Source organism: Bipolaris maydis, assembly GCF_028858645.1.
Source record: "Bipolaris maydis strain C4 unplaced genomic scaffold PSV08scaffold_20, whole genome shotgun sequence".
NCBI classification, from domain to species: domain Eukaryota; kingdom Fungi; phylum Ascomycota; class Dothideomycetes; order Pleosporales; family Pleosporaceae; genus Bipolaris; species Bipolaris maydis.
Genome location: NW_027093876.1, coordinates 249,340 through 270,869, shown reverse-complemented (window position 1 = coordinate 270,869; position 21,530 = coordinate 249,340). Strand labels below are relative to the sequence as shown.

At 49.4% G+C, this 21,530-nt stretch overlaps 7 protein-coding genes across 7 annotated transcripts; 4 read left to right on the top strand and 3 right to left on the bottom strand.

Moving 5' to 3' along the window:
• Positions 1 to 1,957: 1,957 nt before the first annotated feature.
• PSV08DRAFT_366947 (THO complex subunit 1 transcription elongation factor-domain-containing protein) lies at positions 1,958 to 4,367 on the bottom strand (the record flags this gene model as incomplete). The annotated part of the gene is made up of 7 exons (XM_014217557.1): positions 3,990 to 4,367; positions 3,856 to 3,934; positions 3,681 to 3,799; positions 3,019 to 3,633; positions 2,797 to 2,949; positions 2,382 to 2,695; positions 1,958 to 2,315 (listed from the first exon to the last, which is right to left on the bottom strand). The coding sequence occupies exons 1-7, from the start codon at positions 4,212 to 4,214 to the stop codon at positions 1,958 to 1,960; spliced, it is 1,863 nt and encodes a 620-aa protein (XP_014073032.1). The 5' UTR covers positions 4,215 to 4,367.
• Positions 4,368 to 4,516: 149 nt separating this feature from the next.
• PSV08DRAFT_233517 (replication fork protection component Swi3-domain-containing protein) lies at positions 4,517 to 5,844 on the top strand. The gene is made up of 2 exons (XM_014217541.2): positions 4,517 to 4,903; positions 4,956 to 5,844. The coding sequence occupies exons 1-2, from the start codon at positions 4,595 to 4,597 to the stop codon at positions 5,445 to 5,447; spliced, it is 801 nt and encodes a 266-aa protein (XP_014073016.1). The 5' UTR covers positions 4,517 to 4,594; the 3' UTR covers positions 5,448 to 5,844.
• Positions 5,845 to 6,035: 191 nt separating this feature from the next.
• Positions 6,036 to 10,527, top strand: PSV08DRAFT_385395 (NUC185 domain-containing protein). The gene is made up of 6 exons (XM_014217577.2): positions 6,036 to 8,759; positions 8,810 to 9,086; positions 9,134 to 9,321; positions 9,377 to 9,556; positions 9,610 to 10,076; positions 10,178 to 10,527. The coding sequence occupies exons 1-6, from the start codon at positions 6,048 to 6,050 to the stop codon at positions 10,209 to 10,211; spliced, it is 3,858 nt and encodes a 1,285-aa protein (XP_014073052.1). The 5' UTR covers positions 6,036 to 6,047; the 3' UTR covers positions 10,212 to 10,527.
• Positions 10,528 to 12,420: 1,893 nt separating this feature from the next.
• Positions 12,421 to 14,727, top strand: PSV08DRAFT_357520 (uncharacterized protein; the record flags this gene model as incomplete). Its single annotated transcript, XM_014217540.1, has 1 exon — positions 12,421 to 14,727. The coding sequence occupies one exon, from the start codon at positions 12,421 to 12,423 to the stop codon at positions 14,725 to 14,727; it is 2,307 nt and encodes a 768-aa protein (XP_014073015.1).
• A 6-nt stretch (positions 14,728 to 14,733) lies between these two features.
• Positions 14,734 to 15,182, bottom strand: PSV08DRAFT_27856 (uncharacterized protein). The gene is made up of 3 exons (XM_066092540.1): positions 15,121 to 15,182; positions 15,013 to 15,073; positions 14,734 to 14,959 (listed from the first exon to the last, which is right to left on the bottom strand). Exons 1-3 carry the CDS (start codon positions 15,138 to 15,140, stop codon positions 14,777 to 14,779), a joined length of 264 nt encoding a protein of 87 aa, XP_065947918.1. The 5' UTR covers positions 15,141 to 15,182; the 3' UTR covers positions 14,734 to 14,776.
• Positions 15,183 to 15,504: 322 nt separating this feature from the next.
• PSV08DRAFT_413318 (uncharacterized protein) lies at positions 15,505 to 16,634 on the top strand (the record flags this gene model as incomplete). The annotated part of the gene is made up of 5 exons (XM_014217553.1): positions 15,505 to 15,541; positions 15,601 to 15,855; positions 15,921 to 16,137; positions 16,239 to 16,478; positions 16,541 to 16,634. 5 exons carry the CDS (start codon positions 15,505 to 15,507, stop codon positions 16,632 to 16,634), a joined length of 843 nt encoding a protein of 280 aa, XP_014073028.1.
• Positions 16,635 to 17,215: 581 nt separating this feature from the next.
• PSV08DRAFT_385382 (ankyrin) lies at positions 17,216 to 21,149 on the bottom strand (the record flags this gene model as incomplete). Its single annotated transcript, XM_014217554.2, has 4 exons — positions 17,216 to 19,612; positions 19,660 to 19,729; positions 19,801 to 20,321; positions 20,376 to 21,149. 4 exons carry the CDS (start codon positions 21,147 to 21,149, stop codon positions 17,216 to 17,218), a joined length of 3,762 nt encoding a protein of 1,253 aa, XP_014073029.2.
• Positions 21,150 to 21,530: the final 381 nt, after the last annotated feature.

Here is a 21,530-nt window from a genome sequence, read left to right as displayed (position 1 = left end):
GTGTTCAAAGCAGATGAACGTCTAGCCGATGCGGCGCCTGCTGCCATCGCCCACCCACACACACTCTCTCTCTCTTCCTCTCTCCATGTCTTTCCTTCTCTCGCATACAGCCCACAGATACAAACGCCTCTACTTCCACACGCACAACGAATCACACCACGACTCGCTCCGTCGCGCCCCGAGACACGGCCTCATCGCCGTGCACTTGTTTCTTTTTCTCGTTGAAGCACCCTAACTAACCACCAGTGTTTGGGTCGTTTTGCATGTTTGGTGCCCGCCCAAAACGCCCTTTGTGTTCACTGTGTATGTGCGTGTGTACGTGCGTGTATGTGTGTAGCAGAATCAAGAACAACAAAAAAAGAAACCAAGGGCATACGCAATAGCCCCAAACCCACACAGACCCGGCCAGAAAAAAAAAGGCCCCAAAATATCTCGCAATTCAGTACTGAACAAAGCACGGCGGACGGCGTTGCGGCGTCACCAGTCCCAGGTTCCCAAAACACTGCCAAGAAAGGCGGCCCTGGGGGCTGGCGGATGAGGGCGGGTTTCGAAATGACAGGATCGCTCGCCCATCGCCAAACCGCAACTTTTTTTTTCCGTCGGCCACACCCCAATTTGCCTTCTTGGGGCTGGCCGGCTGTAGAAGACTATGTAGGTTTGATGAGCGCATGGGTACCTGGGGGCTTATCGGCACCACATGCCCGTCCGCCCCCTCCTTGCTTTCATCATGCTTGGGGCCCACGACTCTCTTCTTGGGTGCGTGTGTGTGTGTGTCTGTCCATTTGTTCCGCACATCATATGTCACCAGCAATGCATTGCAACGCCCAAAACTTACCATCAGTTCGCGTTTGAAGATATGGCCGGGTCCATAAGTTTTGGTTTCTTTTTTTGCCAGCCGTCGTTTGCAAACTTGTCACGGATTTGGGTGCATGTGTGTGGGTGTGGGTGTCACGGCAGAAGCTGCATTCAGCCTTGGAAACGCTGTTCCTTCCCACACACGCAGCACGCACACGCACCCCCCCACACACCACACACGGCCGCTGAGCGGTAGTGTCAGGTAGTACAGGTCCCTTCATTTCGGAACGCTGCACCTTCCTCCACGTAGGTGGATTTCCGCGCTGACAACACACACTCACTCGACATTTCCGCACTCAACCCACTCCTCCCACTCACCCAACAGTAACATACCCGCCCACACACTACTGTTTCTGTCAATGAGCCTGAACTGAACAAACGGCCCCACCCCGGCATCCAACGGCAAGTCTGTTCTTGACCCCATTTCTTCCTGCTCGCTCCATTCACAAACACAAACACACGCAAACGTGCCTTGGTGACCAGGGCACAAACCAGACCCAGCCCTTTTTTTTCCTTTCCCCTCTTGCTTGGGTTCCAGGCCGTCGTTACGTCAGGGCCGTCGCTACGTCAGGACCGTCGCCGGGACGGGTGCACATTTGCCACGCGCCTGGATAGATTGTTGTACCCTCTGATTCATCAAACCCCGTCCCTTTCATCTCCACCGCCCGGCGTGCAAGCCCCAATCAGCCCTTTTGGCACTTTGCCAATCGTGGCGCTGTGCTTGCTTCGCTGAGGGGCAAAAACCGTTTGGCGACAAGGTCCAGAAGTCAGTCGCTCACCAGACGCTGCAATCCCCCTCTCCGATCTATCGATACGCTGAGAGTAGCTCCGGAAGAAAAAAAATAAAAAAGACCACAGACACACCAAAGGCCCCCTCCCCTCCCCCTCCCCTACCCTTAACATCCTTACCCTGGCCCATGTGCCTTTTCCTTTCTTCGCTTGCAGGTCGTCCATTGATCCATCATTCCACAGAGAAAGCGCCGCAATGCTCCCCATACTGCATGCAGACACAAGAGGAAAAGCGCCATGGCCGTCTCGAGGCCATCGATAATTCCATGGCCCTAACTCGTCCACGCCGGCTTCTCTGCCCCTGCCGCTAGTACTACACAGCCGAATCCCCAGTCACTTGACTGTGTTGGCCGGCCCGCTGCTCCTCGACGCTCTGATGTTCGTTCTGCGGAACTGACCCCTGCTCATCCGAACCAGTGGGTGCAACCTCAGGGCCCGTGGCCTCACTCGCTGAGCTGGTGGCCGGCTGAAGAGCCTCCAGCCCTTTGCCATGCTCAACTCTGTCAAATTTGCTAAGTTGGCTCTTCGAGGCCACCCGGAGCCCTCGCCACACGTCACTTGCCTTGCTCTCTTCCAATTGCCGCTTTTCCTCGTCGCCATCAGCCATGTCCATGTCCAGATCCCTCATTTGCACGCGTTTGCCATACCACTCTGCGTCTGGCACCTTGAACCTGGTCCCGGGCGTGAGCTTGCTTGCCATTATCCACTACTGTCAGTCGGACCAACGGAGCACGTACCTATCGCTCTGCCGCAGCTGCGAAAGCCCCTTTTCTGCCTCATTGTTGTACAGGAAGTCAAACATGCTAGGCACTCCCATAGGCCGGGCTGCCTTCTTGCTCACTACCGCCTTCTGTGCCCCAGTCTTGGCCTGCTGCAAGTCCGTTGTGGGGACTCGATCTCGGGTGAATGGCTGACAGTTCTCCATTTTCCACCTTACCCAATTCTTGTCTCGTGAGAGCACCGTATCCACCATCCGGTAGTAGAACTTGCCATCCGGCCCCTCCTGCAGGTAATTTGCAATAGCGTTCTTGATGCCCAATGCCCACTCGGTCTGTGCTCTGTGGTCAGCCGGGTGAAGGATCATCATCGACGCAGAAGCGAGTATGCGTGCGTGACTATGACCAGGAAAGGTCCACTTGAGTGGCGACTTACCTGCTCCGCCCCAAGCGTGAAATTATACTGCATCGCCTTCTGGGCATTCTGATAGAATGGCTTGCTCTTGGACTTCTCTGTCAGGGTCAGGAGAAAGTCAATCAGAATCAGTGCTTGGACCAGGATGTGCCGTTGGAAGGCGAGGTCGCTCAGCTGGCAATCATCAGTTAGTTAGGTAGTCATAGCGCAGGATCCACTGTGGCAGTGTTGCTAGGTACTTGCCTCAAGTCTGAAAAGGTCACGGCTTGTGAGGTATTTTGGGTTGAAGCTGCTGGCAAATGCGTCGTAATCTTCCCCTTCATCCTTTGATACTTGTCCCTTCTTGCGCTCAGAATCCCCCGCTTGGATCACTTTGGGGACCTCTTTGAATTTTGCTAGCGTTGCCTCTAAACCCTGCTGAAACTGTTTGAAATGATCCTCTTCAAACAATCTTGGGGGATTCGAGAAGGAATGCTGTAAGGACCAGAATACCGGGTACAGAGTGTCGACATCCAGAGTCTTGGGTTTCCCATCTTTTGCTTCATCAATCTCACCAGTCTGTGTTGTCGTCTCCCCCGAGTCAGGCTCTTCTCTGATTTTAGGCACAGAATCATCGCCATCAACCTGCATAGCCTCATCCTGTGGCTGTGAATCCTTCAGAAAATCCTCGAATGTGGTAATGTTCTCGACGTGGAAATTGCCCCGCAAATTGACCGAACTTTTATCGCCCAAGGGAAAGCTCTGAAACATGAAAATATAGACGCGTCCGCAAAACACCGGGTCCTCGGCGCGAGACAAGCGTCGAAGAAGCTCATTGCATAATCGCAAGATGACGAGGTCCTTGTTCTTGGAGTTGATCTAGAAGCTGGTGAGTGAGACAGCCAAGACCAAAGCACCTAACCTACTGCAATGATGGCTTCCCTCCTCGACTCCAGAAAGTTGAACACAACCCGGCACCCTGAAATGGATTGGCTGTCAAGTAGTTCCTCGGTGAGCAGCAGGACAAGCTGTGGAGAACACAAGTCTGTGTGCTTTGTTAGATATACGCCGGTCTGGACGTAAGATGGACATAGGAGGTACCTCGGTCTCCGCAGTATTGCAAAATATCGAGGAGGTTCCAAATGGTAACAAACTCCGGTGCCTCAATTCGAGTGGATCCCTGGACATGTAAGCAAGTATCGCAGGGAGGTAATAACAACATTATGGCGGCTGACAAGATTGGCATAGAAAACACTCTTTGCTGCGCTCTCAACCGCAAGAGTGCGCACTTCCTTTCCACCTTCGATTTCACCTAAAAGAGGCTCGCCTTCCGGTACAAGCTCAGACACCTGCAGTGGGGGGTCGATGGAGGCAACCCGCTTGACCTCACGTGCGCGGTGCAATAGAAAGTCAAGTCTAGGTGCTACCGCATCTGCGGGAAGAAGACCAGGCACGGCCATTGAGCGAGAATACCCGTCGCGTCCAGGCTTCAATCACGGGCTGGAATAAGCAGTAGCGCAGACGTGCCTGTGCCGTTGGAGAACAGGAAAATAGGGGTGAGCTTGGCAATAGTGCTACAGTGGCGACTGTGAGACAGCGGAGAGGTTATGTCCGTTTGTCAAGTTCTGGTCATGGAGAGAGAGTGAAGCTACATTTGGGTTCTGAATGGCTTGATAAAGTTGCGCCACAAGTAAGCTTAGCCGACAGGGATCCGTGCTCGTGGCTGAACGCGTCCACCGCGTCGCGTCCCATCATCGCATCCGCACCCTACGTACGTACATTACGCTTACTCTCCACTCACACATCCACACACGGACTGTGATAACCCACAAACCACACAATGGCTCCGGCAAGCCCATCAGCACAAAATGACGATTTTGACGATGATCTGGACGATATACTCAAGGATGTTGTCGAGCCTAGCAATATAGTTGAATCCACCGAACCCCCCACCCAGCCAGAGCCATGGCGAAAGAATAAGAGCCAGGGTGCCGATACCAGCTTGGGCGTCGACGAGGACATTGTCATAACCAAGAAGCGTCAGCCTGCACCAAAACTTGACGACCAGCGACTCCTGTCGGACCCTGGGATTCCTCGTTTGCGCAGAATTTCAAAAGACCGCCTGCGTTTCAAGGGCAAGGGACACGAGGTATGTGCCAGAGAGCATACATTTATCCTATGCCGCTCTGACCAAGACATAGTATGGGGATATTGCACGCATGCTAAACATGTACCAACTTTGGCTCGACGACCTGTATCCCCGCGCCAAGTTTGCAGATGCCCTCGCCATTATCGAGAAAGTCGGACATACAAAACGCATGCAGATTATGCGGAAAGACTGGATTGACGAAGGAAAGCCACGGCGTGCTGCGGACCGAGACAGCGACGAAGAGGATAGGGCTGCAGAAGAGGCGACTGTCCAGCAAACCACAGAGGGTATGGATGGCGTGCAAAGCGGCAATCGCAATGGTCTTGAACAGCAAAGAAACATGCAAGCGCCAGTAGTAGCTGCTACAGAACACCCAGCAGGTGAAGAACCTGATGAAGACGAACTGGACGCTCTGCTAGCACAGAGCGAACAGCCCACTACCACACTAACAAAAACACTCCCTACACGGCCCATGCCAACGCAGGATGACCCTTTTGCAGATGAGATGGAAGCCATGGCGGACATGGATGATATGTGGGATTGAGTAGATGTGTGAAGCGCCTTCATGATGTAATTGCATAGCGCGGCGTTTGACGATTGTCTACGATTTACGATTGGGCCGCATATGGACGATATCATTTGTGTGAAATTGTCAGCGCCGGCGTCAACAGAAATAGAGTTTCGGCGTGTATGATCGAGCACGGTCCCTAACGGCAACTGTATAATCTGCCTCGGATCCCAGGCCAAACATTGGAAAAACTGGTTTCCGAAAGCGAGGCCGGTTGTTATATTCACCCTTGCATCAAACAGGACCTAAGATAGTCTGATGATACTACCCAACGAAAGTAGGGGTAAGAGAGCGACTGTAGAGATTCGAAAAAATAAATAAAGATAATTGGCAGTAGCAAAAGAAAACCTGCAATGATGAGAACATTTGTAGATATAATACACTCCTCATATTGCTTCTGCCATGCACCTTTGGCGGTTGAATCATTTTTCTTCTTTATGTTGCTGCGCCGTGGGGAGGTGCGCCCCGCAGTGCCTCATTCCGCGCGAGGCTTGGCATGTCCAACAACGTCATCTATTTTCTCAAGCGCACCATTAACCACAGGCTCCCAACCACGTTCACTCTCAACCCGTGAACATGGAGGCCTTGTCTGGGCAACTGGAGGAACTGCGGTTGAATAGCAGTAAGCTCGATGAAGATGAAGGCTGGATAGACTCTTTAGCCGGCAAACAACAAGCACCCAAGCGCCAGCGGAAAACCAAAGAGGCCATCAAAAAGGAGCTCGAGCAAGAGTTTCTGACGCCCTCCCGGTCTTTCAATACACAGTGGCTTAACCGATTCCAGCAGCGCTGGGATGCTCCTACAAACTATCGCAGTCTGTTTCAGATCGCCCCGACACAAACCCGCACCATCATCCGCTTCACGCGAGAAGGCCTCGAAGGCAGAGTCACTGGATACAAGGAGGTCACTGTGCCTGCAAACTCTGCAACCGCTAAAAACTCTACGTCCCTTCTCAGAAAACCCGCTAACAGAGCCGAATTCGTTCGTGGTGCCGCTGGATTTTTTCCTTTCGCACCCGGTGGCTTAGAAGGCGTGGAAGCAATCGCGGCAATTGAGGATGAGGCTATTCAACAGCAAGAAAACGCTCAAGGAAAGAAAGCCAGAGGTCTCGATCGGGTGATCAATTTTAGCGCTGAAGGTGGTCTGCTGGAAATTCCACCCGGGTTCACGCGCGGTCTAGATCTACAGAAGAAGCCAGCTACAGATGCGAACGTCGCGCAGGAGGTGGAGGACACTCTGGGACAGGCATCTGCTCCTGCAGATGAAACCAAGGCTGACGAAGAAGCTGACACTGACAATGTCGGTGCTAACGGGCTTGATGCGCCTGAGGATGCTCAAGACCTGGGAGAAGAAGAAATTGATGCTCTCTTGCCGGTCGAGTTTCCCGCTCTCGCTCCTCATGGACCCCTTGCCATGGGAACCGCGAGAAAAGGTGGGAGAGAGTGGGCCCACATGGTTGATATCAACCGCGACATTACCAACTTCCGAGAACTTGTACCTGAAATGGCGCGTGAATATCCCTTCGAGTTGGATACCTTCCAGAAAGAAGCAGTCTATCATCTGGAGAATGGGGATTCAGTCTTCGTAGCTGCACATACATCTGCAGGCAAGACTGTCGTTGCAGAATATGCAATTGCACTCGCTGCCAAGCACATGACCAAAGCCATCTACACTTCCCCAATCAAGGCACTTAGCAACCAAAAGTTCCGCGATTTCCGTCAAACATTTGATGATGTTGGCATCCTGACTGGGGATGTGCAGATCAGACCAGAAGCTAGCTGTCTCATCATGACTACAGAGATCCTTCGAAGCATGTTGTACCGTGGCGCTGACTTGATCAGAGACGTCGAGTTTGTCATCTTCGACGAGGTGCACTATGTCAACGACCTCGAACGTGGTGTGGTATGGGAAGAGGTCATTATTATGCTCCCTGAGCATGTTACACTGATTCTCTTGTCTGCTACTGTTCCAAATACCTATGAATTTGCTTCTTGGGTGGGTCGCACGAAGAAGAAAGACATTTATGTTATATCTACGCCCAAGCGGCCCATCCCCCTAGAGCACTATCTTTGGGCTGGAAAAGGCATGCACAAAATTGTCACAGCAGACAAGAAGTTCATTGACAGCGGCTGGAAAGACGCAAACGACATCCTCTCTGGGAAAGACAAAGTCAAGGTACCAGCCACAAACGACTCACAGGCTGGCAGAGGTGGTGGTGGCCGTGGAGGCTCATCTGCTAGAGGAGGCCAGAACCAACGGGGAAGAGGACAACAAGGCGGCAGCCGAGGCGGTGCTCCCCGCGGCGGGGGCCCACCAGCAGCCAGAGGCCGTGGAAACATTGCAAGGACAGGCCGTGGCGGAGGTCGCACTACAGCTGCACAGGATCGTAACATATGGGTGCATCTCATCCAACATCTGCGTACGAAAGATCTGTTACCAGCCTGTATATTCGTGTTCTCGAAAAAGCGCTGCGAAGAAAATGCAGAAGCACTCTCGAACATTGATTACTGCACCGCTGCAGAAAAGAGTGCTATTCATATGACCATCGAAAAGTCACTGGCCAGGTTAAGCCGCGAAGACCGTGAACTCCCACAAATCAAACGTTTGAGAGAGCTACTTGGGCGAGGTATTGCGGTTCATCACGGTGGCATGTTGCCCATTGTCAAAGAGGTTGTAGAAATACTCTTTGCCAAAACGCTCGTCAAGGTCCTCTTTGCAACTGAGACTTTTGCCATGGGCCTTAACCTCCCTACCAGAACAGTCGTCTTTTCCGGATTCCGAAAGCACGACGGTCGAGAGTTTCGCGACTTACTTCCCGGTGAATACACTCAGATGGCCGGTCGTGCAGGACGTCGAGGTCTTGACACAGTTGGCACTGTCATCATCTGCGCGCCTGGCGCCGACGAGGCACCACCAGCAGCAAGGCTTCGACAGATGATGCTTGGCGAACCCACCAAGCTTAGGTCACAATTCCGTCTCACATACAACATGATGTTGAACCTTTTGCGTGTTGAAGCACTGAAGATTGAAGAAATGATCAAACGGAGTTTCAGCGAGAATGCGACACAAGCTCTATTGCCAGAGCACCAAGGCAAGGTCAAGCTCTCAGAAGCCGAATTGGAGAAGATCAAACGTGAACCTTGCGACATTTGCGATATCGACCTAGAAGCCTGCCACCAGTCCTGTGAGGACTACAAGAGGCTAACCAATGAGATGCACTTGAGCCTTCTCATTAACCCTGTTGGGCGGCGAGTCTTTAGCAAGAATCGACTGATTGTTTACAAAAAGGTACACCATCTGCTCCAACACTCGAGATCGGTCTAACTCGTCGCTACTAGGATAACAAACGCACAGCAGGCATGCTCATGCAGGATGGTACGAGCAGAGGTAATGAACCTACGGTGAAGGTCTTGGAAGTGGCGCAACATCAAGATCGTAAGCCTGACGACTTACTACCATATCTCGGTCCGTTCGCACCGCTGTATCGCAAGCTGCCGAACAACCCGGGAGATCTGATTCTCAAGACCGCATTTGTACCCTTGAACGATATCGAGTGTTTTACAAAGACTACCATTGACGTCCCTGACTCTGTCCAAAATCTCAACCGAAAGAAAGGTAAACGCCCGCCCTAAGGCCGCAATACGGCGCTAAAAATACCTTAGATACGCTAAAGCTGGCCCAAGACCAGTTCTTGCCACTGTGCGGGTCATGGGATTACGAAGACTGGGATGAATACGATTACAGCCGCATCAATAGTCTCAAGTTCCGAGAACTGGAAGAGGCTCGCAAGAAGGAGGGACTAAATGCAGTTAGCAAAGAGTGTTTGAGGTGTCCCAACTTCCTAAAACATGTAAGGAATGCGAACTGAGTAGCTGCAAAGGTATGCATGATGCTAATCGCTGCAGTTTGCCATGGAACATGATCAGTGGCTCATCAAGGAAAACATCCATGCACTCCGACAGCTCATGTCAGACCAGAATCTCCAGCTCCTTCCCGATTACGAACAGCGTATCCAGGTCCTCAAAGACCTTGGCTTTGTTGACGAGGGCTCGCGCGTAGAGCTAAAAGGCAAGGTAGCCTGCGAGGTATGCCCCTCATCTGTCCCTTTACTTTCGAGTCATGTCCTTACAGCATCCAGATCCACTCGGCAGACGAGCTGGTCCTTACGGAACTTGTTTTGGAAAACGTACTCGCCGAGTATGAGCCCGAGGAGATCGTCGCACTGCTCTCGGCATTTGTCTTTCAGGAAAAGACCGATGTGGAGCCCACTCTGACAGCGAGCCTGGAACGCGGCGTGGCCAAAATTGTCCAAATCTCAGAAAAGGTCAACGAGATTCAGACTAAACATCAGGTCATCTTGTCGGCGGATGACTCGAATGACTTCGTCAGCAAGCCCCGCTTTGGAATGGTCGAGGTCGTCTACGAGTGGGCACGGGGTATGTCATTCAATAGGATAACGGATTTGACAGACGTCATGGAGGGTACAATTGTCCGCGTCATTACTCGTCTGGATGAGACATGTCGTGAAGTCAAGAACGCAGCTCGGATTATCGGAGATCCGACGCTCTTCCAGAAGATGGGAACATGCCAGGAACTTATCAAACGGTATGTGCATCTTTTTTGTGTCCGGAATCGCGTCCCGAATTCCACGGCCAGGGTGTTAAATAACCACGGAATTTGTTTGCTGACGGCAGTTTCTGAAACAGGGACATTTGCAATTGTGCCAGTCTGTACCTGTAGTGGGCCCGCCAGCTTACAGGTACATGCTTTCAGAAAGACGGCCTGGGTAACCTGGGCGCACGGGCCATGCTGGGGCAGGCCGAATGTTTCAAGTTTTTGTTTGAACGGGAGCATGGATCAGGTCCTGTAACAAGGAACATTTCCTTCCCGCGCCACTTGTTGGGAAGGGAGACGGGAAGATGGCCATTGCGATCGACACAACTCGCTTTCGCTTATCGGTTTCAAGCTCCGTGTTTTAGCTATGGACATGGGGGAGGTCTTACGCTTCCCCGACAACAGGTACGCGGTAACATCATGAATCAAACAATACCTGGGAATCCCGTGAATGTGGCTTGATAAATACGACAGCCCGATCTTGGACCATGACGATGGTCTTGTTTCAAGTTCTTTCCGACCCCAGCGAAAATCTCGTACTGGGAATAATTTGCGACTGCACCACACATGCCAAAATAGCCCACCCGTAATTTGCAAATCACATTGCGTACCCTCTTTCCCCTCCCCCCTTCCTTGCTAGGATCACTACTTACGCGCAACTTATCCCATTGCCGCCAACGCCATGTCAAAAATGCCGGTTCCTTGGCCTTTTGTGTCCAACGCTCGGTATCCTTGACTAGAACAAACAAAATACCACCCCATCCAATCCTTCTTCTTATTATCATCATTATGATGATCACCAGGTCTTGTGGATCATACCGCAATGATCTCCCTTCTTCCCTCCAGCATAGACCTGTGTGTGTGTGTGTGTGTGTGTGTGTGTGTGTGTGTGTGTTTCTTTTTTAGGAAAACAAAAGAGATGATAGCTACATGGGGGTGCAGGTGTGTGTGTGTGAAAGCGGACAAGAATACAAGGAAATTACCTGCATTTTGCATGCACGCGCCTTTCGGAACGGCACAGGCACAGGCAAACAAGGCAGAACGCACATGCGCGCACGCGCGAACGCACACGGGCACCGCATAGGGCAAACAAAATGAGTGTGAGCATAATATGCGCAAAATCGGTAAATTGCATGGTCAATGTCCGCTTCTGCATACTCGATTGGGGCTTTTCTGTTTTTCTTTTTTTTGGGAGAGGGAAGTTCCGCGGGCGGGACGGAGGGAGTGTGCATCGCGTGTTGTGCCGTTTTGTATGTGCGTGCGTTGGGGGGGTGCAGGTGCAGATGCGGGTGTGTGAGTACGTTGTGTAGGAGTGTTTTCTTTTGTTCGTTTGTATGCGTGGGCCGTTCGAACGGTTGGTAGCGTTGTTGGTGTGGATGGAAGGGTCTTTGTGGAGAGAGCATGGTGGGTGGAGGTGTATGAGGGAAGTTTATAAATGATGGTAGGATGATTGGTGGGTTGTAGAGAAGCCAGGTGTGAGGAGTGTTGGATCGAGAGTTCAATGAAATCTATGTGCATATAGGAGTGGGTTTTTTTTAACCTTTGACTAGTTGTGCTACTGTAGACGCTGCAATTGTGGCAATGGTGGTATAGCTAGAGGGCTGAGTGGCTGTGAGATGGGGACATCGACTTGAAATGTAAAATACCGCATGGTATGGGCAGACGCGGTAACAGTCTACTTGGTCTATTCCTTTTTCTCCTTACTCTGGGGAAAGTCGTTAAATGGCAAAAGGGTGAAATATCTTTTTCATCGCAACGATTATTAAGAATCTGACCATGGCAATATAAGCGTAGATAAAACACCCCTCCAAGTGTGATCTCATTTACGACAAGAACCATGTGCTGGTCTTGTCATCACTACTTTACGCAGGCAACATGGTCTGATTTTACTACTTCCACCTCTTCACTACAACAGGATATTATCTTTGACCCTGCTCCAATGCACACAAAAGGATAGATGCATGTATGTTCGGGTGCACTTAGCCATCAACAACAAGCCTGTGGTGTGTAATAGGTCAAAAAAGCGGGGCGAAGGAAGAGGCTATGTTCAGCTACAGGAAACGTGGACCACTCACTACGGGACAAGGTCGATCTGTTTAGCGAGCTTTCAACCTCCAATACGATTCTCGATCATTATTCGCTTGGACACCCCTATGACTGTACACATGATTCCTGCATGTCTGCCTTATCCAACCCAGGATGCAAGGCTGAACAAAAACAGACTCACCGGAAGAGCCCAAAAGTCGACCATCGGAATGAAGATAGGTGTATGTAGCTGGCAGAGAAAAGAATTTTGGTCGTGGCATACACCTTCTTATTCAGCATTCTCATCACCATGAGCACATCGAATCCTCCCCAACATTCTCTTGATCAAGCGAATGGAGTTCTGGGCGCCCATTTTTTGCGAGACCGCAGAAACGATTATGATCACATCACGTGTCTCATAATTTACTGGGAGCACGACACAGAAGGCTTCAAGGAAGAAGCCTACCAAGTCCATTCCTTTTTCACTTCCAAACTCAACTACCCTGCCGAATTATACGAGATACCTCTTCTAGAAGAACGTCGTAGCCAGATGGCAGTGGAACGTCGGATCCTTGAATTCAAAGAAGCTTTGCACAGAAATAATAGCTTGGGAATAATCCACTATGGAGGACATGGAGACGAAGACATAATCAGGGACATAAATGGTCGTGAGCCACGGAAATCAGTCTGGGCAGCAAACCCAGGATCAAGCAGCCCGAAAGTGCGCTGGTCGGATATACAACCGGGTTTAAATACAGTCAATGGGCATGTTTTGGTCATTCTGGACTGCTGTTTTGCTGCCCAAGCTGCGAGAACAACAGACCGCGTCACTCCGCCCAACGTCGAGTTGATCGCTTCTTGTGCTATGAGGGTTAAAACGGCTCTTCCTGGAGAGCACTCATTTACGACCAAATTTCTCAAGGAAGCAGAGAATCGACTTGAAAAGAAGGGGTACATTGTGATATCTGACATCTACGATTCACTTTCTAGCCGGGATGGGCGACTTATGCAAACCCCTCTTCGTTGGGGCCTTCACGGCCCTCACAGCACGATACGGCTTGACCCTTTGTCCAAATTAGTTCCGCGCTCCTACAATCATGACGAAAACTCCGGTTCGCTCTCCCTTCGCATCTGGACTTGGGACCCGCTAGACAACTCTACCTTGGACAAAATCATAGTTTGGCTCAAAACACACGCTCCTAGAGGAGTTGCGTTTGTGAGAATTGAAGAAATGACACAAAAAACATCCCAACTACAGAAGTATATGCGTAGAGACGGAGGAGGCGAAAGGTCAGTTGCAGCACTGCACAACCTGCCAGAAGAATCACAAAGAGAAGTTTGCGGTACTTGGGACATGTTCAAGATCAACTTGGTATCAGCCGTTCAAAACCTCACGGCTGGGTTATCCGTGAATGGAGGATCAGAAGAGGTTACTGATGAGATCATGGTTGAGTTTCTTGTGAAATTTCAGAGGAATTTAGAAGCCTTGCAGCGAGTAGTTCAGAGGGGTGTGTTATCAATTCCCCAGCTAAAGAAAAAGGAAGTCTTGGTTTCTGCTATCGAAGACAGTGCTCTGGAAGGCCTCGACGTTATGCATGTCTTGCGCGCACGACGCGAAGTGAACTTTCCTTCAGACTTCCCAACTCTGGAGAAAACACCGCCAATCACTCAAGCACAGGCAACACGCGACTTGTCTGTACCTCTTGTTATATCAGAATATGGGGGAGTTCGTGTTTTAGTGGAGTACAAATTGTACGAAAGAAGCGATGCTCACGGCATTGCCCTCTGCGAACGGGGAATTAATCGTCTTGCTGCTGTTCTTCATACTTCCGACCCGCGAAGCTTTCACACTCCAATGTGTCTTACCGTTTCACACGAGAAGAAAGAGGCTCGCTTTGCTCTAATCTTTTTGTGCCCTCGCACCGACTTTTCCAGCGTGGTATCTTTGCGCCAGGTCCTGGAAGCGCGGACCTCCGAATCCCGTTCCAAAACAAAGACTGAGAAGTTGAGAAAGCCTAACCTCGCGGAGCGCTTCAGTATAGCAAGAAAAATGTGCAAAGCTGTCCTGCAGTGGCACAACGCTGGCTGGCTGCATCAGGGCATTGCAAGTCATAACATTGTGTTCCTCCAAGCAGCTGATGGCAACATCAGGTACAATGAGCCCCTATTGTGCGGGTTTGAGTTCAGCAGGGCCGAAAACGAGTTGTCGAGGGACATACACATCCACAACCCGGATGTCGATGTTTACAAGCACCCTGATCGGCAAGGACAGTCACCAAAGGTGCGGCACACCCAAATCCATGATTATTACTCGTTGGGTTTGGTTTTGATGGAGATTGGTCTTTGGAACTGTATTCCCGAGCTTCTCAGTAGCTATATTGATAGACAGGGTCCAGCTATAGTCCAGGAGAAGCTGATCAAGAAGATGGGAAATTCCTTGCAACATCCCATGGGCGAGGCCTATGAGAGAGCTACTATCTTGTGTTTGAAAGGGGAATTTGTCGATGGCAAGAAAGACACAGGTATCAGCCATGAAGTGATTAGGCGTTTCGAAGATGATGTCCTGAAAAGACTAGAGGCAGATCCGACAAGAGAGGAACGTAAAGTCAATGTATAGTGTCTATGGATCGTTTGCTTCTTGATACAATCTACTTCTTCTTATCGAGTCAAGGGCAGAGTATTAGAGTTGACTCGGCTACTGCTACTCCCCCTTCTACTGGGTTGCCGTTTTCGTCGCACAGCGTATATTGCCCGCTGCCCGGTCTTGAGGCAATGAGATATGGGCCCTTCATGGCATTTTGCCCAGGTGCAGTGTAAAAGACCTTTTCGCCGACCGTATACCGAGTTCCCTGTGAGGTGTAAAACGTGTGCGTATGTCAGGTTGAAGAACCAATTGACTGACCTCACTCTCTGGGATACTGGGTCTACCCCCAAGGCTTTCGGGGTCCGGTGTTGGTGTGCGACTATGATTAATCAGATATCTTACAACATAGAGGAGCGATATTATTACTTCTTGTAACTGTTGGCCATCTTTACTTTGGCGCACTTGGCGCAGAGGTTGGGTAGTAGATGCGACGGTTATGGCAGAAACCATTGGGGCGCTGATCGTTTTTTAAGCCTAGGTGCTGGCAAAAGCGAACACCTGGCTCCAATAGAAGAGCGCTTGGTTCCTTAGTACCCGGCGAGAAGGACGATTTCGACCATCCAATACATCCAAAGCCGAGGCGCTGCCTCCAAGCCTGCATATGCAAGGTAATCGCATGTACGTAAGAAGGCAAGGCTGGCCCCATGAGGTCTGGTGCCTACCTACATCTGTTTGCTTAAGTCTAAGCATTGCGCAGCATTTATTTCGCATTTTTTTTTCTTGATAATCGAGCAGCTGAGGCGTCGAAAGATGGCAAACTATGTATCGAACAATGATCAATACACCAGTACGTTCAAAACTGGAAGGGTTTCCAAGAACCGTGGAACTGAATACCTACAGTTGAAGATTTTCCAGACGGCTACCCAAGATTTGCTGCCTTGACCAGCACCCATCCATCATTCCACATTTCAAGACGCTTCTTACGTCTACGAGGACGCCTCGTGCTGTACAAGCAGGACAATCTTGTTACCCTTGAGCAAGAGTTGGACCGAATTGATCGTGAAGAGCCCCGTGTGCTCTTCTTGGGAAATTGTCGTCGAGACAAGAATGAAGAGCGTAAAAATATCATGAAAGAGATTGATACGGCACTCGAGTCATATGGTATGCTATTATATCTGCCGTGTGGATGCAGCTTATAACGTAAGTGCTAAGCTTAGCCTCGTTAGATCAATTGGTAAAAAGGAATAGTGAGATTTTATGCATGGAAGCGGCAAAGCCGAGAGACATTACAAATATTAGGAATTGGGTTAACGAGACGGGCTGCATAACGAAAAGCGAGATGGATTACTTGAATAGTCCAATGGACCTCATGTCTGTGGGAGCATCCACCACCGACGGAGCGTTGAGCCAATTGAAAGATCCTGTGGAAGATCTAGTCAAGTGGTTGTCAACACGATTTCACGGCCTCGAAAGATTGGTAAGCAGCCCGAACGGCGATCCATTCATTCCAGCTATATTGATCATGACGTGCAGGGACTTCGCAGTAAAGTATCCCAGGACCCTCGCATCTTCATCCTACTGGAAGGTTGGGCAAATGCTATAAGCAGATTGATAATGTCGTGTTTACTCGGACTGGCGATTATAGTCCCGGTGATAGTGGTGGAAAGAATAAACAAGCTCGTACCCCGTATTGTCGCGTCTTTCTTCGGGACGACTGCCTTTATTGCGTTGCTTTCGTTCGTTACAAAAGCAAAGACCGTCGAGATGTTCATTGCTGGCGCCACGTAAGCTTCTCCATCCCCAATATCATTTCTAGATGATGTCTCTGACAATTCGGTCCGTATAGTTACGCAACGGTACTTACAGTCTTCATTTCAGGGGATGGGGCAAATTCGTACATATCCTCTTGTCCCTGTGTCTCAGAAAGTATACAAAAATAAGATAAAATTCACGAGAAGTAGACTATACAAGTCTACTCTACCACAGCTAGCCAAACCAGTACCCCATTTGAGACCATGTCATGACGACCGTATAGTGATTCTCATGCTTAGGTTTTGGTTCCGTATTAACTCTTCCTCCAGATTCCCTCTTCATTATTCTTTCAGAAAAAAAAGTGGCGAATACGATAAGGAATTCCGCCCTGTGTGTCCAGAGTCGGTTAGCATGAGCAGCAATTAAAGGATAAGCAACTTACGCAGGTACTGCTATAAGTAGCCCCTCGAGAGCTTGAGACAAGCTTCCAAAGGTTGATATCCAACTCTTTTGCTTTGCCGTATAGTCACGAAACGTGACGAAAGGAAAGAGCATCTCTTGCTCGGGTTGAAGTAAATAACACAGATAGCAACAACCGGCAATGACAAACACGGAGAAGGCGCATTGCATCAGCGCAAGCGGCCTGTCATATCCATGGTACTTTGATCTGAAGCTTCGATATAGTATCGAGAAGATTGAGAAGATTTGTCGCGCTAAAAGGAAGAAATTCGCCTGTTATGCTTTACTTTTAGTAACCAATCCCACAGCTTCATTGTTCGCTACTAACCATTACCAGGGAAATGATTGTATATACTAATCTGGGACGAGGACATTCTGTAGGCGGGACTCGATGGATCAAGATGAAATAGACAATCATCGGCGCCATGAATATCCATCCAATACTGAAGGCGACAATATCCAGGGACCAGCGCGTTCGGACCCATGGCACAAACTCAAGAAAAAGCGGGCGGTATTGATGAAAACGGTTTTCTCTGAGCCATGCATTGGCCCGTTTCCACTGTTCTTGTTCCAAATTGCCGTAACAAGTGTAGTATAGCTTCCATGCTAGGGAAAGCCCCGAGCTTCTTCTGCGCTCAGAACGAGACCTGAATTGCTCATCATGGTACTCTTCAAGAAATTCAAGCATGTCTTCTCTTGTTGTTTCGTCAGTAATGTGATTCTGTCCCGTTGCGCGTTGGTTGTGTGCATCTAACACCAAGTATCTATAGTCGTAAGTGAACTTCTTAGACTTCAGAAGGAGTTTGACAGCTTCGATGTTGCCCATTGAAACTGCGAATTGCGTGCCGCTATAGGAATCCATGGGAAAGAACAAATGCTCCCAAAAGTTGGTGCCTAGTCGTGTCGTGTGCGTATAGCTATCGAGCAGAATCTCCAGCACTTTCAGAGACTTTTGCGAAAATGGGTGATCACAACAGCCAAACCTCTCCAATCTATTGGCACCTAAGAGCAGCTCCGGCTCTCGTGCAGGAGAGATGGTGCCAGGACTTAGTAACTGCTCCAATGGTGAATAGGTCAACAAACCAAATCCGAATATAGTATCCGTAAATGTCCAGCTGACAAGTGGCTGGCGTTTCCGTTTGAGAGCAGCACATATTAGTTTGATAGCTCTTACAGATCTCCAGGAAACTGCTGCGCCCAACGGTGTGTAGCCGTCCATATCACGAGCTGATAAGTCGGCGCCAGCATCGATCAAAATCTTGATCATCTCGTCGTAGTCTCGAAGCGCTGCACAGTGTAATGGTGTTCTCCCAGTTTTATCTCTGACCTTGATCGCTCTTGGATGCTTTTTCAATATTTCTTTTGCAATCACCAACGATTCTGCGCTTGGATACAACGTACAGCAGTGTATAGCATCGCCCCGCATTTCGGGCCAAACGTTGTAATGTTTCGCCCCGGCTTCCATGAGCACATCGTATAGGTCTTTGCGTCTGTGAACTATTGAAACTCCTAATGGAGAAAAACCTTCCGGGGATATCTTCTCTAGCGCATTCTGGTCAGAAGTCTTGCAATGGTCCAGTAGCAATGTCAAAAGAGCCACATCTGATGTAGCGGCGGCTATATGCAAGCAGTTCAACTCTGTACTCTCGTTCGCTGATGACGGAAACCCAACTTCGAGAAGCTTTTGGACAATCTCATGTTGACGACTCACTACTGGTGGGGTTTTGAGGTCGGTGGGGCTGGACGAAGAGGTGAACAGAACAAGACGAAAGAGGTAGTCGTTTCGCACTGCGTAAGACAGTGGATTGACCCCCAGATCATCGAACGGCTGCTCAGGTTTACATTTGAGCTGCTTACAAAGTCGTTCAATGCAGTTAATGCTCTGATATTGCGCCCCCCAAGCGATCAGATTGACGATTGTCTGATTATGCTTGAGTCCGTTTTGCTCCCTGGTTATATGTTCCAGCAAGGTTTCCAGCAGGTCTACACGATCGAGCAACACCGCCAGCGAGATCGGAGATACATTTGAGGGTATCCAGTTTTCTGTTGATCCAGGAATTGATAGTTCACATTCAGTTGTGGTGCACAAGGATACGTCTGCCTTGAAGTGTAGGAGAATAGCGACGATGCTAAGGTCAAGAGAGAGAACCGCATAGTGGAGAGCAGTCTCGCCAGTATCTAGCTGTTGGTTGATATTCTCACATCCTCTGGCAAGGGCTTCAATCTCTTCCATTTCCCTGTGCTTGATAGCCTCGACTAACCGCCTGATACTGGTAGTGACATTGATAGATGAATTTCCATTCTGCACCAAATGGCGCTCACCTGTTATAGATTCTATGCTATGCTGGGAAGGTAGAAAAAGAAGCCGCGGAAGATTTTCCGAAATGGCACCTTTTCGAGATTCATCACGCCATGTGAGAGCTAGATGTTCGATCTCAGGATCAAGGGCGATGTTCAGGGCGGTTGCGATCCTTTTGAGAAGCAGACGAGCTTTTTGGAAACCCCTAGTTGCCGAAGCCGAGAAAAGTCGAATTGCTTCTTTGTGGTCGATGCTGACGCCAAAGCCAACTGCATGGCATAAACCAAGTTGGAAGTCGACCTCGGGTTTGTTGTTGGCCTTGTTCGATATGCTTAAAGCTGTGAGGGCTTCAACAACCTGGCCGGGAATATACAGCATGTCTACAAGACCGAAGTATTGGTGCATGAGCTGCAAATAATAAGAATTTGCTAAATTCCTGGAACTGGCGTACTCACATCAAAGAAAGGTATGGTGTGTAGGGGAGCAACCCTGTCGAATTTACGATGAGACTGAATGTTGAACGAACTATTGTGCAAATCAGTTTCCTATGCGGGAAGAAGTAAGATCCCAGATACTCGGACTACAAATTAACTTACGCATGTTGTGAAAGGAGTCGTACGTGAGGGATGAGAGATGCAGCGGATGGACGTCGTCGTGGATCTTCCAATAGAGCTTCGTCAAGTAATTTTAGCACTGCAAGGAACATCCTTCTCTCGTCCTTGTGATGAGTCTCAAGATATTCCTTGCATCTTTTGCAAGCATACTCTGCAACTCTCCCAGTGTTACGCAACTCATGCATAAACTCAGTAGTGACATCTATTTTTCCATCAAGAAGCACTTCCCATAATAACATCCCCCAGCACCATATGTCGACTCTGTCAGCAATGCCACCATAGAAAGTTGCTTTGGGCTTCCCAAGTTCTGGCGGTTTGTAAAAGTCAGTGCCAACAAGTTGGTCCCTTTTGGTCATGTTTGAGGCTTGTTGGTCGAGTATTGCTGAATGACTGAAATCGATCACCTTTGCCGTCCAATTTTCTGCGGTACCATTGAAGTTGGTATATACCAAAACATTACTGCTTTTTATATCGCCATGTATTATGTCGCAGTCATGTAAATCCTACCAGAGAAAATTAGAATATCCCATGTCAAGTAGGAATTATAGGACGCTTACCGATATAGCCTCTAGTACATTACTGAGAAGGCGTACCTTTGCAAGAAGGGAGATGGGTTTCAAACAAGATGCTCTATAGCGTAAAAAATTGCCGATTGTGCCCAATTCGGCCCTCTCAGTGATAAGAATAGGCCACTCGCGCGGTTCTTTCGTATCCGCATCTTCATCGATCGCTTCTGATGTAATGTCTTCTTCTCTAATCCAGGCGAGCCCGATGAAGCGAGCAATGTAAGGATGTTTTTGGAGTGGTGGATGGCACAAAATCCTCAGTTCCTTGAGCAGACCTAAGAAAAGGTTTTTTCTGTTCATTCGCCCTTGCGCATACAGACTCTTGTACGCAACAACAGTGTCGTAGCCCCATCGAATACCTGTGTGATCAGTGATGAAGCCGTGACGTACACCTTTGCTGATATCATAATACTGTAAATCTGAGACTGCTTCTCGAACAGGCAGATCAGCTTGCTCCACATCAAAAGTGATGCCGTGACCTAGACGCTCTCGTGTGTTCCACTTCCGGCCTCGGCTTACTGAGAAGAGGAATACCTTGTGGTGAGCAACAAGCTGTAAACAAGAGAGAAGGGGGTACTCTTCGAACAAAGCATCGTTGTTGATACCGCTAGTTGCGTTGATACTACCGTGTTGATTACTGGACACGTCGGAAGATTGCAGTTCGTGTTTTTGATCTTCGCGCCTGCGTTTGTCGAAGTCGCGATCGAAGGAAGAGCTGCCTGTTGTAGATTCGTTTATCGAATGTAGTTCATGAATTTCTCTCATGTTGAGTGTGCTGATGGTGATATCTGACTGTTGGAGGTGTAATGCACGGCTAGACGAAATAACAACACTCAAGGCAGGCTGTATCAGCCTGATGGGCTGCTGCGCAATAACAACATGCCTACGCGAATCACACCCAAATCAATATCTAGCGTCATACCAAGACCCTCGCCAATCATCACTATAATTAGATCCTGATCTAGATTGAAGTGAGCTGAATGGTTACACGACAGCCCGGCTCCACTGCATTGCATGTCCCAAAAAGGTATAGTATGCTGCGATGCAGCATTCAGGAGACCCGTTAGCTTATACATCCTCGATGTAATTCGTGGAGTGGTCTTTGCAGGTCTGAAGCCAAATTTCGCTAGACATTTCTCAACCTGA

Coding starts and splice junctions, on each gene's coding strand:
- PSV08DRAFT_233517 (XM_014217541.2), top strand. CDS start 4,595: ATGGCTCCGGCAAGCCCATCAGCACAAAATGACGATTTTGACGATGAT. Junction 4,904..4,955: donor TCAAGGGCAAGGGACACGAG/GTATGTGCCAGA, acceptor ACCAAGACATAG/TATGGGGATATTGCACGCAT.
- PSV08DRAFT_385395 (XM_014217577.2), top strand. CDS start 6,048: ATGGAGGCCTTGTCTGGGCAACTGGAGGAACTGCGGTTGAATAGCAGT. Junction 8,760..8,809: donor GACTGATTGTTTACAAAAAG/GTACACCATCTG, acceptor CGTCGCTACTAG/GATAACAAACGCACAGCAGG. Junction 9,087..9,133: donor AAATCTCAACCGAAAGAAAG/GTAAACGCCCGC, acceptor AAAATACCTTAG/ATACGCTAAAGCTGGCCCAA.
- PSV08DRAFT_27856 (XM_066092540.1), bottom strand. CDS start 15,140: ATGGCCAACAGTTACAAGAA. Junction 15,074..15,120: donor ATGGCCAACAGTTACAAGAA/GTAATAATATCG, acceptor GATTAATCATAG/TCGCACACCAACACCGGACC. Junction 14,960..15,012: donor CCAGTATCCCAGAGAGTGAG/GTCAGTCAATTG, acceptor TACACCTCACAG/GGAACTCGGTATACGGTCGG.